At 37.8% G+C, this 16,313-nt stretch overlaps 2 protein-coding genes across 5 annotated transcripts in view; one reads left to right on the top strand and one right to left on the bottom strand.

Annotated features, from left to right (window-relative positions):
• The window catches only part of SEC24D (SEC24 homolog D, COPII coat complex component), a 57,257-nt gene extending 44,119 nt beyond the window's left edge, over positions 1-13,138 (bottom strand). The window contains exons 1-2 of one of the 3 annotated variants that reach the window (XM_048304764.1): positions 13,053-13,138; positions 6,265-6,357 (exon numbers count right to left, since the gene is read on the bottom strand). The gene's annotated coding sequence lies outside the window, so the exon portion shown is untranslated. Of the gene's footprint in view, positions 1-709; positions 807-6,264; positions 6,358-13,052 lie in introns of those variants that run through there. The other 2 variants (XM_048304761.1, XM_048304765.1) reach the window with 2 other exon arrangements.
• A 25-nt stretch (positions 13,139-13,163) lies between these two features.
• Positions 13,164-16,313, top strand: part of SYNPO2 (synaptopodin 2) — a 78,904-nt gene continuing 75,754 nt past the window's right edge. Inside the window, exon 1 of one of the 2 annotated variants that reach the window (XM_048304760.1) lies at positions 13,164-13,402. In XM_048304760.1, the coding sequence (XP_048160717.1) occupies positions 13,274-13,402 (129 nt within the window). In that variant the 5' untranslated portion in view covers positions 13,164-13,273. The remainder of the gene's footprint in view (positions 13,403-16,313) is intronic. The other variant, XM_048304759.1, reaches the window with a different exon arrangement.

Here is a 16,313-nt window from a genome sequence, read left to right as displayed (position 1 = left end):
AAACTGTCCAAAACATTCATTACTGTACAAAATAATTTGGAAAAAAAAAAAACAAACAAAACCATGCCTTTGAAACAGATGTCAAAATGAAGATACACAGTGGCATCCTTTACATGAAAGACTCACTAGAAACCTCAACAAGCAACACAAAGTAGGCAAAAAAAAAGGCTTGACCTATCTTATTCTTGCTATCCATTAAATAATTGATGGATGTTTAATGGATTCACCATTAAATAATATAAGCTGTTTTTCCGCGTGTTATCAGAGCCAATACTGTTGGATATGTCAGGAAAAGTCTAAAACCTTTCAAATCTCCCCCAACTGTCTAATCAGAATGGAAAATTTCATCCCTGAGGTGCAAAGCGTCAGTTAAACTGGATGTGGTTTTGGCTGCAGGGTATCAGTGACTCTTCATAAGCAGGATGCAAACCAATGCCTTTCATCATTGCTGTGCTGTAGTTTCAGCCCTCGCCCCTATCTCTTTTCCTGGTTATACAGACACATGGAAGTTATGCAAAACTCTTCTGAAATACCACGCCGCTGAGGAAAAGAATGGGTTTAAGTTTGGACATTCCCTATTTCGCCAGGGAGACAGGCAGCCACTGTCCCACCAGTCCTGCTGTGTCTCGCTCCGAGCTATTAACAGTAAGCCGCTGTGGATAACTCAGCACTGAGGAACCGTGCACTTGCTTGGCCACTGAATACTTACTATCAGATTTCTCCTCCCTGAAATCAGCTCCAGTGAAACCGAAACATGAGATCAGCAAAAGATAGCAAGAAGAAGCCATGGCATTGGCAGTTCTTCCCTTAATTCAGGCCCACTCTGGAAATGGATCAAGATGCCTCTTTTTTTCAAGGATGCCCCTGTTGTCCTTTAGCTTGGCACACTGAGACAAAAGGCATGCAGCATGTCACAGTCTGGATGTTTGGAAGCTACAAGTAGGATTTATTTACAGTTTTCACCCATAAAATTAAAAGTAATTTAAGGTTTTCAGTTTCAGAAACATGGAAACATCATTAAAGGTTTAAATGTGTTATTGATGTAGAAAGTAATTTCACAAAAATGAGAACGCAGGATTGCTAAACTATTGTAAGTAATTTTATTAAATCGTTTTAATTAAACTGTACCATGAAATCTGAGAATCAGACTGGGTTTGTTCTCTGTCGTTGTCAGTAATGGTGACCTTTTAGGTTAAATTACCTTTCTTAAGAGAATCAATTTGGTTGGAAAATTTGTCCTCTAGTGGTACCTATGCAATGCTGCTGAAAACCAATGTGATTTCATATATTTCAGACCTAATTTGGTGAAGTAAATAGAATTTGTCTAAATCTATATGTTTTTTTCTTCTATGTTAAAAAACCCAACTAATTCCCTGTCTCTAAAATCTCACTTTTAAAGTTCTCACTACAATTTTTTCTGTTAGTTCTGAAACTAAGAAAACACATAGCCATCAGCTTGGGAGATTATTGGTTACAGAACCAACACAGGCTCTGTAGAAGGCTAGGTCAAATATTTCAGAGACCATTATTAAATTTATTTTTTAATTATTGCTATTTTTCAAATAATTTGAGATTGGACTGTTCCCAGAAATTACTACTGCACATCTATAAAAGCCCCTGCTGAACAAACTGTGCAGATCTCCTGTCTCTATTTCATAGCACATCACATTAAGACAACGTGTGATTCCAGGAAACCTAAATCCTATCCTAACCTTTTCAGTTACAGGATGTCCTTAAAATATGGCCTTGCTACAAGCTGCCAGGAAGAATCAGAATAACCTTTCTCTAGGGGAAGATATGGTCAATATTGGGTATGCTTTTCAAAGAAAAGACTATTTCATCACAAGGAATAGTTCCTAAAACTCCAAGGATTATGCATTTTAAAAGGCACTCTTTTTGTTGAAACTGTTTTTCTTCTTTTAATTTCATTTGTATGTACTTCAGACAAAGCTACAGGTTTGCTTTTGCACATCAGAAGGCTCCTAAGAACTATTTACAGAAAAAAAGATTACTTTCTTTTCTTGTCTTGCTTACATATAATCCCTACAATCTTCTTTAATATTTTGCCTACTGTATATTTGACGTCTATGAAAAACAGCATACAGCTCAGTGTAAAGCGCTTTACAAGAAAAATGGAAATTATATTTCAAAATACTGTATTTGATTAAAATGAAAGCAAAGGCTTTGGTATAAAGAAAACAAATAAAATTTTGAAGTAATTATGTTCTTCTCAAAAAACAAATCATGTGTCAGATTAGAAACTGCTACATGAAGAAAAAGAAAAGATGTACTATTTCAGGAATTAGAACACTACTGTAAGAAGAAACACATCAGCGTTGTGAGTCAGCTACATTTCTAATATAGAAAGCTAAGCACAGTAGAAACCTGAAAGAGGGTACAGCAGAAGTGAATAGTGATATTTTGATTAGACAGTCTCAAAGGCAATTAGAAAATATTATTGGAATGCACCCTTTAAACACTGCCCTATAGGGAATGAAAACAGCAAAGGGTTTTCAGAATACCAGACTAATGTAGGTGTTGTTATTCAGGGAAAACAACGCAGTAGTGTTAAAATCTTGGGCATACATTCATTGCTGTATATCTTCTAAGTACTCCGTGTTAATAGGGGTACTTAAAAAAGGGCACAGTCCTTCCTGGAGGGACTGTCCACTATAACCCAGTATAGTGGTATGGGGCCACTATAAAGGAAGAATTAATTCCTCACTGGTTTGTTGGTTTTTTTCACTGAGGTAACTCAGGCTGTGAATCAGAGCACCCAGAATACAATGGGTCCTGCCCAGTCAGGGAGGCCACTGGGAGGCCATTAGGGATTGCTGAGCACACGGATCATGCCAGCGAATCTCCCATTTTCCTTCTGCTGCATGCTGACCTCCCACTCCACAGTGATGGTAAAGCTGTGCTACCCCTCAGGCTGCTTTCAGCACAAAGAGGTCCTAGCTCCTCATGCTCATTAAAAAGTGTTTTTAGATGAGAAGAAGTGTAAATCCAATTCCAGTTCATAAACTTGTATTCTGTTTGTCTGAATTAATCTACAAATTCATTTAGACTATTTATACATTCTATTCCCTGCTGTGAGCTGGGATATTTTGTTGGCTGCTGCTAGCTTTTGAACAGCTGCATTGTTTCACCCTAGAAATGGCTGAATTTTGTTATACCCTGCAGAGGATGGAAGGATTGGGAGTGCTTCACTCCTTCCCTGCCCCAACCCTTTTAAACATCACTGGCAGCTGGTAAGTCCACAATGACAGCCCCTGTTGTCTCCGTGCTCCTTAACTCCTCCAAACAGAAGACAAAAATCGACCACCACAGAGGGCATTCACTGCCTACCTCAGAGACTGTTGGTAGAGTTTACTGGCATTTTGCAAAGCAAAAAATTCTATTTGGGCACGAAAAACTACATGCAAGGGAAAGAGTACTTAATGCTATTATTTGCTTAGGAGACACTCTGGGTCTTGAGAGCAGGGCACTTGCCTTAAAGCCAAGGGCCTGACCTTTTGTTAAGTTGGTCCCTGTTAGCTAAAACTACTTTCTTTCCCTGAAACTCAATAAAACAGAAATTTTTATAAAATGCTTTATGGTCCACATGTGGTAAGTTCTATGCAAGCCACACGTTACAAAAGCAAAGGTTCTTTTAAAAAATGGCTGTGGCTGCTTTCTCCAAAAAAAGTACTTTCTGGCTAGTTCAAGCCTCTGGATTTCCCAATATCTGCAAATTGTGAGACTCCTCTGCTTACTCTCCCTGATTGTTGCTATTTTGGTTTTCTAATTAAATCAACATTCTGGCAACTTCATCCAGAACATTTACAGGAGATAGATGTGTTCTGAGAAAACTGCTGTGATGTTTCAGTTGGGGAATTTCAATTATCTTTTTAACTCATTTACTGCTGTCTAAGATGCATGAGAGTGGAAGATTGCACTACCTGTTCTTAACAAAAAAAAACCCCAAGACTTGATTATCCTGCTGTAATTGCTACATAATGAACTGTAACATGAAAACAAAGATGAGGTCTAATTATATTCTGATGAATAATGTATCACTTATAAAGCACTGTGAATAAACATTAGGCCACCAGTCTGAGAAAGGACAGCAGAAAGTTAAAATGATCCTTTCTGTGTTTGCTTGCTGAATGTATGGAATTTCTCAAACATTGATATATTTCACTTTTACATTCAAAAGCATCTGAAGCAGCTTTGTTTACATAGGCTTTCATTTTATGTTTCCTGCTTGTGTTTATAATTTCTGATGTATTAGTGGAGTCTTGCTATAGAGCAGTACTCAAATAAACTTACTATCATTAAAAAAGAGTGACTGAGTTAATACTTCATAATAAACTGGCTATTTGATTAAGTTACTTAAGAAGCAAATACTCCTATGTTTGTTCTTACTCACACTGACTGTGCTTCTGCTTTATTCTACCATTAATGTAGAAGTAAAAAATCTTCTACCTGGGCATGGAAAAATTTACATACAAGAAAAGAATCTCTGTTACTTGTAAAAATATCAGTCTTGATTACAAACTATTTTTCAAAATACTGGGTTTGTGCTATTTGGATACCTTTAGAATAAAGCATTTGATGCCTTCCCCATGATCAACAAAAAATAAAGATCAGAATTAATTTTTAAAAAAATCCATCATGTTATTTTTACATCATAGAAGCAACAAAAGGATAGGAGATGCAGCTGGCATTAAACTTAAGAGTAGGAGCAAAATTCTATTTCATGCTTGCTGTCACAACATGCATGGTAGATTTGCACTGTGGAGGCACATAAAACACTTGTTCAGTGTTTGCAGACATGAGCAGTTGTCTGGAAAACAGGCAGATCCATGTCAAGGCCAGCTACACAGTACACGAGCACCAAAAGCAGAGGCCTGTACCAAAGGCAGAAGGAGCTGAGAAGTCTGGAAACTGGTTCCTGGCAAGAAGATGCAGAGCAACAGGCAAGGCTGCAGGATCAGCAGGGGTTAAGTATCAAGGTGTTTTTGGAGGGCGGATTTTTCCAGTATAATGTGCTCCGCTTGGAAAGGAATTGGTTATCAAAGAGTTGGAATTCTTGTTCCTATTGCCAGGAATGAAGATAGCTGGATTGCTTTTTAATCTATTGCAGTTATTTGGGTGGGGGTAAGATTTCGTGCAGGGAGGTCCTGGTTGTGTCACCTCTGCTTCTCTGGTAAAGCTTAACCAGAACCATTCAGAGGCTGAGTGAGCAATGCTGTTTGCCTTTTGCAGGCAGAACTTGATGCCAAGGCAACTTTTTATGCCCTGTCCTTTTGCCAAATGCTGTAGTTGAAACCACCAACATCAGACCCACTGGGGCAGATGCCGAGCAAAATACTTCACTGTAGTTGTAAAGTGAGTGTTAGAAACTGCTTCACAAACCTTACAGCTTATTTTGTAATACAGAGGAAAGAGGGAAGAAAAGGATACTCCAGAAGGACTCAAACTATCAAACTACAATCAGAGAATTTCAGAAGTTTTTATATTTCTCAAGGTTTCACTGTATATACAGCAGCTATTTCTCCCATTTTCCAGGCCCAGACCAAAAAATGAGAGTTTTCAAGTGTAAAAACAGAACCCGAACTTCCCAAGACCCATACCGCACTATAACTCAGTTGTTCTCTGTTTCTCCTGTTCTTGTTTTCAGGATGGAAAAATTCATTCTTAGGAGCCTTCCAAGTAACAAACAATACCTGCTTTAAACTGCAATGCAAAAATAGTTGATTTTATGCTGGACTGCAGCCATGCATGTAATTGAGCTCTTTCAAAGCAACAAGTCAAGAGGAGTTAATCACCTCTACACTTGCTAACAGGAAACAAAATTTAAAAGATGAAATCTGATGCAGGTGAGTATTTATCAGACTAATTTCAAATTTTCGTGTTCAATCTTATGTTCCACATTAAGCCATCATTTCAAAATCTAGTAGATTATTTGGGCCTAATCCATATCTCAGCTATGATTAAAATATATTTTCTAACTGAATATGATACGGTTACTCTTGATTAATTTCACTGCAGTACATCAGAGGAGAGTTTAGCATGGTGTATTTCTTTGGCCCAACAAGTTGGCATGAAATGTTCTTTCAACAGCAAGAGGGAAGATCATAAAATCTGACTGTCTAAGATGAACAGATGGATAAAAGGTGTTGTGTTACTTAACTGACACCTTTAAATGACAATTCAAAGAGCAGGATGAAGCATTAGGTCAGAGGTGAGGAAAGTGGAACACCTGCTTGCATTACTTACATGCATGTTCCATTCATGGCTCTTCCAAGCTTTGGGAAAGATCAATTTTGATTCCCACAGGTTCTGTTAGGAAGAATGTGATGCAGCATCTCCCTGCCAAAAACAGAAAGAAAATTATACATAAATAGTTTTCATTTTACTTTAGAGGCTTTTATCAGTATTTTTCCATCAACTGAAGCCAAAAATGTAGTCATCCCATCTCCTAGGAATCAAAATGAAAGGGAAATAGACACCTAAGAGTCTTTCCAAGTCCCAAGAGTAAATTAGTTCTTGCTTGCTAAAACACAGGAATAAGTAAAACCAGCAGTGAAATGACACCTGGAAACGTGAATTCTAGCCCAAAACCTTACTTTTAGATTAACAAGAAACAGGTAGTAATTCCAGTGTCACAAAATTTTTTTCCATGCTCATAAACCTTGCAGTGAATGTGTTTTACTTTTTCTCACAATAAAATCTTGTAGCTATTTGGTGTATTAGTTTTTGGATGCAATCTGAAATCCTTGTCATTTTGTAAAGGAAAACCTCAAAAGATTTTTGTCCAAGAAGTCCAGGAAGGAAAAGGAGTTTACTTCTCTTCAGCCAGTTTAGGAAAGTATTTCCTGATTATCTGAGACTGGCTGTAGTAGGAACAGGTAGAGCAAACACCAAAAAGACATGAGAGATCTCTTCCTCAAATTCTTATCTCTTTGAGTTATCCATACATTTTTATGTCTTGTATTTAATGGTGCAGGTCTTTGGCTGCAGAGGGCTTGTGATATGTACATGCTTTGAGAGCTGCTCATTAATCTATCTTCTAACATGTTGTATTGTAGTTACATTCCCTACACACATTTCTATTTACTCTGGTATAATTCAGCAATGCTCAATGCTAACAACATTGCTTCTGTGTTTTGGAGGAATGTGGCTTCTTTTTGCCCGTTTATTTGGGTTTTTTTTTCCTCACAATAAATCCAACATTCCTAATGTAGGATGACACTCAGCAACCTAAATGCTGAGAAATACCCTCCTGTACATTTCTCTGCTTCTTCCACTACACTTCATTTGCCAATCTTGAAGCTGGGGAAAAAAACAAGAAAGTAGAACTACTTCTAAAATTCCAACCCATGACACAGTACCTTGCCTCATAATCCACATTAGGGATTAAAATTAAAAGCTTTTACTTTAATGGTGAGGAACTGCTCATCATGCCTCCTATGAGTGTGAGAAGAGTTTTCCTGTCTGGCCTTAAAGGTAGCTAAGAATTATATATGACCTGTATGTTTAATTTCTTTTCACTAAGAACTTGGTATTACTGGTTTTGGTACCTTTGCCACTCAATGTCTGTACTTTCAGTGAGCAAATCCTCTTAACTGGCAGTGCACTGCAAAGTTCCTCATACGATTCAAACATCTGGATTTTATTAATTTGTCTTGTAGGACAAGAGAATTTTGATGGGAAAAGATGAAGAGAATCAGCTTTAATGGATGTTAGTTGGAGCCATCCATTTGAACCTTCCGTCAGTATATTTAATTCACTTTGTCATTTTATACTTCTTTTGAAAATTAAATCTTTTCCATGTGTCTCTGTTCCTTGTTGCTTCTTGAGGCAGGGGAACAAAACTTAAGGGTAGCAATTAAGCAGAAATGTGTTCTTCTACTTCTGTAAGGTTTGGGGAAAATGATGTTTAGATTCGCCTTCAAAATTTGTTTTTACCTTATGTAACTACTGAATTGTAGGACTATGAAACAAGGTATGTTACTAGGCAATGATTTGGGAAAATAACATGTGCTGAGGCACCTGGCATTGCCCAGCTTGCAGAAGCCACTTTAAAAAAAATCACTTGAAGGGATATATTGGAAGAGGTCATCTTCCCTTCATTTGGAAGAGACTGTGTGTCGTGATTTCTTTAGTGGCATGGCTGTGATTTTATCTTTTGTTCCATTAAACCAGCTATATATTTATAAGTGAGGGTTTTTTTCCATGTAATTAACAAAACAAACCAAACCAAACAAAGAAAACCCCACAAAGAACCCACCAAACAAATAAGCACTAGCATTTTTTTCCTTCCCCCCCCCCCCCCCGCTGATTCTCCCATTTGGCTAAAATCACATTCTACAATAAATTGGGTAGTTTGTTAAATTGATTACAGATGATACAGTTAAATCTACTAGAAAGCTGTTAAAATAGGTATTATTAGGGGACTAGCTTATGTTGATTTTAATGTGGAGAAGAACAGACATAAAAAAAAAAAGAAATGCAGAAAAAGAAGGAAGTCAGACCATCTGGGTACTTACAGCAGTAAAATGCTGCCCATAAATTAGAGATCGTGATATCCCCTTTCTCTCTGTCTCTTCCTCATTACTAAGGAATGGGTGGAAATGTTTGCATTTTTAAAGAATCCACAGACCTACGATACTACTGCAGGAAACTGTAGGTGAAATGAAAGCTTTGCTTTTATTGCTGGATGAAAAGACAAACGTATGTCTTCTTTCTTCTCACATTTGGAGGATGTCTTCTGAAATCAGCTGCAGAAATACTTGATTTAAATTAGATTTTAGATAAATCCACTTGTAGTAAAACTGTTCAGTATGATAAATTATTATTACAGTACGACAAGAAAATATATGGACAAGTGGCAGCAGATGAGGCAAAAAAACCTAAGAAGTGGTCACCAAGACCACACAGAGCTTTAAAGGAATTCAAGGCTGAAATAGCTGACCATTACTGAGATTAGAGAGTGCCATTTTTTAACTGAAGTGTTCCAAGAGACTCAGAAAACAAGAAGCCTGTCAGCCTGATATCTATCCAAAACAAAGAGGTGGAAGCTGTAATATGGAACAGTGGACATCTGGATAAATATGACTTATCTGGGAAGAGTTAAAAAGGTTTTCATAAAAGGAAGTCCTGCCTCACATAAGGCAGTTCTTTGAGGGGATCAAAAAACACGTGGATAAGGGTGATCTGATTGATCTTGGATTTACAAAAGGCTTTCTACAAATTCCTTCACCAAAGGCTTTTAAGAAAACTAAGCAGCCATACCATAACATGGCTTAGAAGTATAAGGTGCTACACATTGGGGAAAAAACCATTAATTCACATATAAAACTATGGGCTTTGAACTAAGCAGCATCAGACAAGATTTAAAATTTTGAAAGATAATTCCAGGAACATATTAACTCAGCAGTGTCTGAAAAAGCAAAAATTGGTGTTAGTAGTGTTTGGTTTAGCAACTAGAGAACAAAATAGATAACATCATGTTATTGCATAAATCCCAGCTTTGTCTGCTGTCTGAAGCCTGTGTGGTGTTGCAGACCCTCATTTCAAAAAGGACTTAGAACTATAGAGGATGTAGAAAAAGAAAATGAGGAGAATGAAAGGTGCAAGATAGCTCCTCTATAAAGGATGACTAATTATTCTATTCTCTGTTTGAAAGAAGATGGGTCTGTAAAATCAGTGCCTGGGAAGTGTGCCTGGAGATTGCTTGGTCACAGTTTCCCCGATCCATGAACCAGGGGACATCAAATGAATCTGTAGGATCCAGATTCAAGGCAGAGAAAGTGATTCTTTATGTCACTATTTAGTTAGGGATGACTTCCTGCACTAAGCTAAAGATACTAAAAGTTATGTGGGCTCAAGAGGAAACAACACATGAAAGTACATGGAAGAGAAATTCCTGTTACAAAGTACAGAGCTGCCACATCCAGCTGAGGAAGTCTTTGAGCGGAAGCTGCCTGAGGAAAGAAATGCACCATTTTCCATGTTCCACTTTCCATCTGCTATCAGAGACAACATTTCAGGACAGATGGTCTCACTTTGGCTATTCTACAAGTATGGCTATTCCTACCTTATCACAGCTCATCAAGGCTAGTATGCTGGGTTTTTTGACTGGCTGTTCTTGAAAGGAGATGAGCAAGGGGAGGTTTGACCTGGAAATCTTTTAATACAGATCTCATCATACAAGATCAGATTAAAGCCAAAGCTTTCCCTGTATTTGGGCGCAGACAGATGTTGAGTGAGTTCTGCCATTTGTCATTTTCCCAGCCCATAGGATTTTTTGGTGACACTGAAGTTTTATCACTTGTTGCCTAGAACTGGATCTTTAGATTTTAGTGGAACAATGGAGATGGTAGCAGTGGTTAAATGGCTGTAGTTGATATTAGCTTGAGACTTTTCAGTGTAGTTTGAAAATAATCTCAGAATTGATGCAATTTATTTGAGCTCTAGAAATTAGAGAGACCAAAAAATCATAAACCCCATGACTGACTCCACTTTTATCTTGATGTCCAGTCTCGGACCAGCATTTAGAAATCCCAAAGGAGGCAAGAGTGTACGAAAGGATATGAGTAGTATTAAAGAGCAAAACATGCTGCCAGATAAGCATTTAAGAAATTCATATAGGGCAAATGGGAATTGTAAATGCCTATGGAATTTTCTTTGTGAGATTAAGACATAGGAAACTTTGGGTCTTCCCATCACGGGAATAGTTTAGTTACAGACTTCAAATGGTTTCCTATCTGCAGAGCAAACAAGAAATTATTCCTTAGAGGGAAGGCGCAACTTGTTTGGAATTGTTATTGTAAAAATCCCTCAACAAGCTGACTAGATAAAAGCCATTTCTCCTGGTTTTTTCTCTCCTGTCAGGACCACAGCTCTTGTCAGTTCAAGCAAAGAGTCCTATATCACTTTAAATGTACCAGGTTTAAATATCCCCAAAGCTTTGTCATACACCAAAACCAATCAGATCCTGGTGTTCTGACTGGTCATTCTTTCAGCTGAGCAATAACTAATCAAGGTTGTTCTGTTCTAATACTTCATACAGTTCAGTCATATGGTCAAAAGTGATAGAAGCATCTGTATCCAGTACAAATTCCCACCACGTATATGACCATCCTAATGCAGGGGTGATTCTCTTTAATTTGTTTTCTGCAATAGGCACATGGAGTTCAGAAACAGAGATCGGATTTGATTATTCCTTTTTACCAAAATCATAAGAGACTAATACAAGCTCAAAACACCCTAACAGTAATTAAGCATTTCATCACCAAGTTGTGACGTTTGAAGGGCTGATAATTCTGTGATACATTCTCCTAACACAAAATGTTTAATTTTTGTATTTAACAGAGTGTCACAGAGCATTTGTTGCAGCTATATATGGAAGAATTTTATTGCCATAAAATCTATAAAAACTTGCATTATTAGGTAAAAGGGAGAGAATTTTGTCTAAAGCAAGATTCTGCCTAGGGAAAGATTAAAAATCTGTCTGCTACAGCAACATATCAACATTGCAGGAGATAATAACCAGTTAGCCACCTTGAACTATTTCAAATGAGGTGTCTGCACTCAAAGGTTGTCTAGCAAAGTCCCTCTGAAGGCCATTCCCTTATGGCTTCTCTGATAGTGTTTTCCTTAAGTATTTAATTATATGTCAACCTGTGCTTGTTTTGCTTCTCCAGAGCTGTTGACTTGTAGTCAATAAAGCAAGCACTCTTCCTCCTACTAAATCCTGTTATTGAGAGAATGACATTTTCCTCTGTTTGACTAGGGATCTTGTCTTCACCCAGGCTTTGTGTTGCCTTAGTGTCTTAGAGGACTAATGAAGGACTCAAGCTCCTAAAACCCTGTCTACTTTTTCCAGCCAGAATATTTCAGTTTAACAGAAGATCCTGTCTCTACCTTGGTATTTTGCCTTTGAAGCATCACTCCAGGGGTCACTTAATTGACAGATGCACTGGATAGGTTTAAAGCCTCAGTGGTTACCTGCTACTTAGATGCAAAGTAATGCAATTTAAATGAAGAGTGTTTCCTGTTGCCACGACATCTCTGACTGCTTAGAACCAACCAAGTGGAAACACTTCGTAGAGGGACCTCAGTGAATTTATGCTGTGAGAATCTGATGCCCCAGTACCCTGGGTCTCAAAGCAAGAGGTGTTTCTTTCAGAAACCAGTTCAGACATTAAAGATGTTTCTGGCCCAGCTGCTGAACATTCTCCTTTAGAACCAGCTTAATTCAAAATGCAGTGTGATTTAAGGCAGGCTACCAGACTTCGGTCTGAGGTGAGTAGGAGTTCATGCTGCCAGTTGTTAACACTCAGCTAGGGGAATATTCATCCTCTGCCAAAGAACTGTCAACTCTTAAACCACCTCAATGAATTTTTTTTTTTTTTTTTTGTGCTTATAGTAAGGTTCCCCTTTAATGACACAATGCAAATCATCCATTGATAGCATCTGTAGAGGGATCTGATACTTCACTTCACTAACTCTCTTCCCCTCTCTGGTAGGAAAGGCAAAGGACTGCTTAAGAACAGGTCTTATTAGGGTCCAATAGTAACTCAGGTAATTGCTAAATAGCAGTGCACGTTAAACTATACTGAGGTTAGAGAGAACTAGAAAAAGAAGCAATTCCAAGACAAGGAAATTATAAAGCTTTTTTCCCCTTTTTTTTTTTTTTTTTTTTTGCTTACATGCCTGCAGTGCTGCATAAAGTGCATGCAGAGTAGAGATGAAAATCCTAAAGCCAGTTCAATCTAAATGTGTCAGTTATTCTGAGGATGTACGTGCATCAACAAGTTTGTTTCATTTGAGATTCTGCTTGCTTTGTTTGGAGTAAAAATACAAGAAATGGGTAAATCAGAGTTTAAAACGTCTGGCATCATTTACTAAAGTAAACTTATTTCCCAAATTGTCACAGGGAAATGTACACTTCTTTTTGCTGTTGTTTTGATTTAGCTGTCAGGAGAGTCGTGTTTAAAGCCAGCCTTCCCTGCCTCATGGCCGAGTGTCTTTGTGTGCATTCCCTCAAGTTCACTTACTTTACTTTGAAGGTGGGCTGAGCATCGGAATCTGACGAAACAGTGGGCTGTGCCCTCCGTCCGAGGGAGCTCTTCCATTCCCCTCAATGACTACATTTGCTCGTGCAGTACACAGCAGCAGCAACAGTGTGGTGCTCTGGGTTTCCAGCTCTGCCCGGCAGACGAATCTCCAGCTCGCTGAACATCTGCAAGCCAAGTTTTTTATGTTGTCCTTTATGTGAATGCTGCCCAACTGCACCAGGAAAATGGGCACAGGGGATTATCTCTGCATTGCTATGAGCGGAGGGGCGCCGTGGGGCTTCAGGCTGCAAGGGGGCAAGGAGCAGAAGCAGCCTCTGCAAATCGCCAAGGTAGGAGCACGACAGAAAGATGTTGTTGCAGTTTTGTGGACACGGGTGACAGCACCACTTTGTTTAAATCCATCCTGCTTCCAGGGAAATGGTTGGTGTGGATCTTGTTGCGACGCTTGTTTGAATTCGCTAGCATGTTTTGCAGAGATTCTACAGGTGCTGATTCTGTTGGTTTCAATAGGATGGGATTATTACTTTTTGGTAGCTTGCAAGCGTTGCCAAAGTTTCGTTAAATGCTGAGTGTTTCACTTGTGACATGATGTGTGCCTTTCAGCTCCTGTTTGCTTTGCTCTGTGGCTTTGAGTGCACTCGGCACAACGCAAAACTCAATCTCATATTAGGAAATGCTGCTTCAGTCATCTATTTATGATAGTTTTTCTACTCTGGTCATAGAATAAATACAGCTTTATCATGAGAAAATGTTCTTACTATTTTGGGAATCCTGCAAAGCATTACACTGACTTATCTCTGGTTTTGGAAAGTTATCCAGTCTTAGAAGCAGCTTTAATAGATGCCAAACGTTCCCTCTTATAATTCATGAGCAACACTGAAAATTACTGGACACTTTATAAATTATCTGCACGTATAGAAGGAGGGCAAGACACACAGTAGAATTATAAATTTATTGACAATAAATTAAAAATAGGAACTGGTAGCCCCAACGTGCAAAAATAATATTTCAAAAGCAGTTTTGTTAAAAATCAGGGCTCACTCCAGGGCAACAGCTTCTCCCCTGGTGCAACAATGAAGATTTGTCACAGTCATTAAGGCTTATGTAACTGTATGGAGCTGCATTCTGTTCTCCTAGGCAAGAGGGACAAATTTTGTCCAGAGCTCTGAGCTCAGCAAAATACCACTGGCTGAAACGGTACTGGGATTGATCATCATCCCATGAACTCTGCCTTGTTAAACTGAGGGAGAAAGTTTAAAATGTATCTTATCTCCTTTTAGTATCTTGGTAATGCAGTACACTGAGTGTTTTGGCTTTACTTTGATACAGTATTTTAGATCAGCAGTTTAGTATTTAAGCTGTAACTTTCTCAAGCTGTCAATTAGTTAGTTATTAATTAGTTAACTTTAATTTACTGGATTTGTTCATTTTTTCACAAACAGCAGAAACTATAAATCTACCTCATTTTGTAAGAGAAGGTCCTTTTAGCTCCTCTGTCAAGAAAAGAACATCTTTCACGATTCTTTTCACTTATTTCCAGCCTATCGTATTAACCATATCCAGTAACAGAACTATGATTTATTGAAGGTCTGAATAATTTTTCTCATTCCTGTTGAGTTTTTTATTTGTTTTTTCTATATTTTGCAAAACTTGAACGTGTTCACTTTTTTCCCTACCGTTAGGCAACTGTTGCTGTGCAAGTAAAGCCTCTGATAACAGATGGCAGTGGACTCCTGCCATCTAGTGAAAACTTGTAGCTAGAACTTTAAAAAATTGTAAGTAACGGTAAAAGGCAAGTGGCCTTGATTACATAAAACCAAAAGTAAAGAGCACAGCAGTTTGAACACAAGATTCTGACTAAACTTTAGTTTTCCTGATAATGGCCTATTCAAGGACGGTGGGGTTTTTTCATATTTGCATCCTAGACTGGGGCACTTAAGTCTGGGTTCTGTTTTAGGACTAAAGTTGGGACTTGATATACACAGGAACAGTTGTGCCTTACTTCTAACGGGAAAATCCCCAGGAAAATATACCCACATTTAGAAAAATAACAATATGTATTTTTAGAAAGAAAACCACTGGTACAAGTTTGTTTTCCTGTAAATGGAAGTGAAGGCTTCAGCAGGGCTGCTTACCTTTGTTAGAGCAGAGGGAAGGGCACTCAGTCTCTGGTCATGAGTGGAGAAGTGATTGTGATACACATCTAAAGGGGAGATGGATGTGAAATGGAGGGAAATGAGATAATCCATTAAAATATGTCAGGACATAAAATTCCCAAATTCACACTTACCTACTCTCTGATAAAGGAAACATATTGTTTTTAAAGCTGATGGAATAAGTCACTGCAGTTCACTGCCAGAAGCAGCTTTTACCAGTTTGTTTTGTGCCTTTTAAAATAGTTTTATTAAATTTATAAAGAATATGTAAACCATCCCCCCCACTGCCTAACTCCTAAAGCATATATTCAAATAGCATTCCCACAGAAATCCATGAGAGTTTTGCCTGCAGTATAAATTATTTTCTTCCATTACCATGCAAAGTGTTAATGGAGAGATAAAGACAAACCTTTTACCAAAAACTATCTTGGTACTTTTTCACAAGCACTTTTGCAGATAAAATAGACAATTTCCATCAGCAAATAATTTTACAACCACTAAATTAGATTCAAGACTTTTCAGTAACTTTAGTTAGAGTGAGATTGCAACAAATGGATTTTTCTAAAGTACGAGAAAGTATCATTCTGTTTGTCCATTTAAAACCCTTATTCAAAACATAAATTTGACTCATTTTCTGTAAAAACATAAAAAGTGTTTAACAACTCTCCTCCTCTAAACCCTGGCTGTGTACACCAACTTACTTCGTGAAGTCCAGTAATGTTGCAAATACTTCATAACAACTTCTTTTCAGTTTAAAAAAATTTGCATGTTCTATATACTGTCCCAATATAACAGAAGGGCTTTAAAAGGAAATATTTTAAATACTATGCCCAAAGACATATGTGCTAAGAAGGTTATCTAATAAATGGATGTTATTTTAAAAAAAAAGTTTAATCATGAGTCCAAAGCTAAGGAAAACAGTGGTTATGTGCATCCCTTCACTAAATTGTGTCAGTGCTGGCCTGTAGGATGGCTGTCCCAAAGCAGGAGATGGGAAATCTCAGTGTAGCAGTGACCCTAGAAGGATAAGAATTCAAATATATAAATATATTAAAAAAATATATATATATATAAATATATATAT

The sequence above is a fragment of the Corvus hawaiiensis genome, chromosome 5, assembly GCF_020740725.1.
Source record: "Corvus hawaiiensis isolate bCorHaw1 chromosome 5, bCorHaw1.pri.cur, whole genome shotgun sequence".
Taxonomy (NCBI): domain Eukaryota; kingdom Metazoa; phylum Chordata; class Aves; order Passeriformes; family Corvidae; genus Corvus; species Corvus hawaiiensis.
The sequence above is the reverse complement of the archived record's forward strand: the minus strand, read 5'-3'. Positions and strand labels throughout refer to the sequence as shown.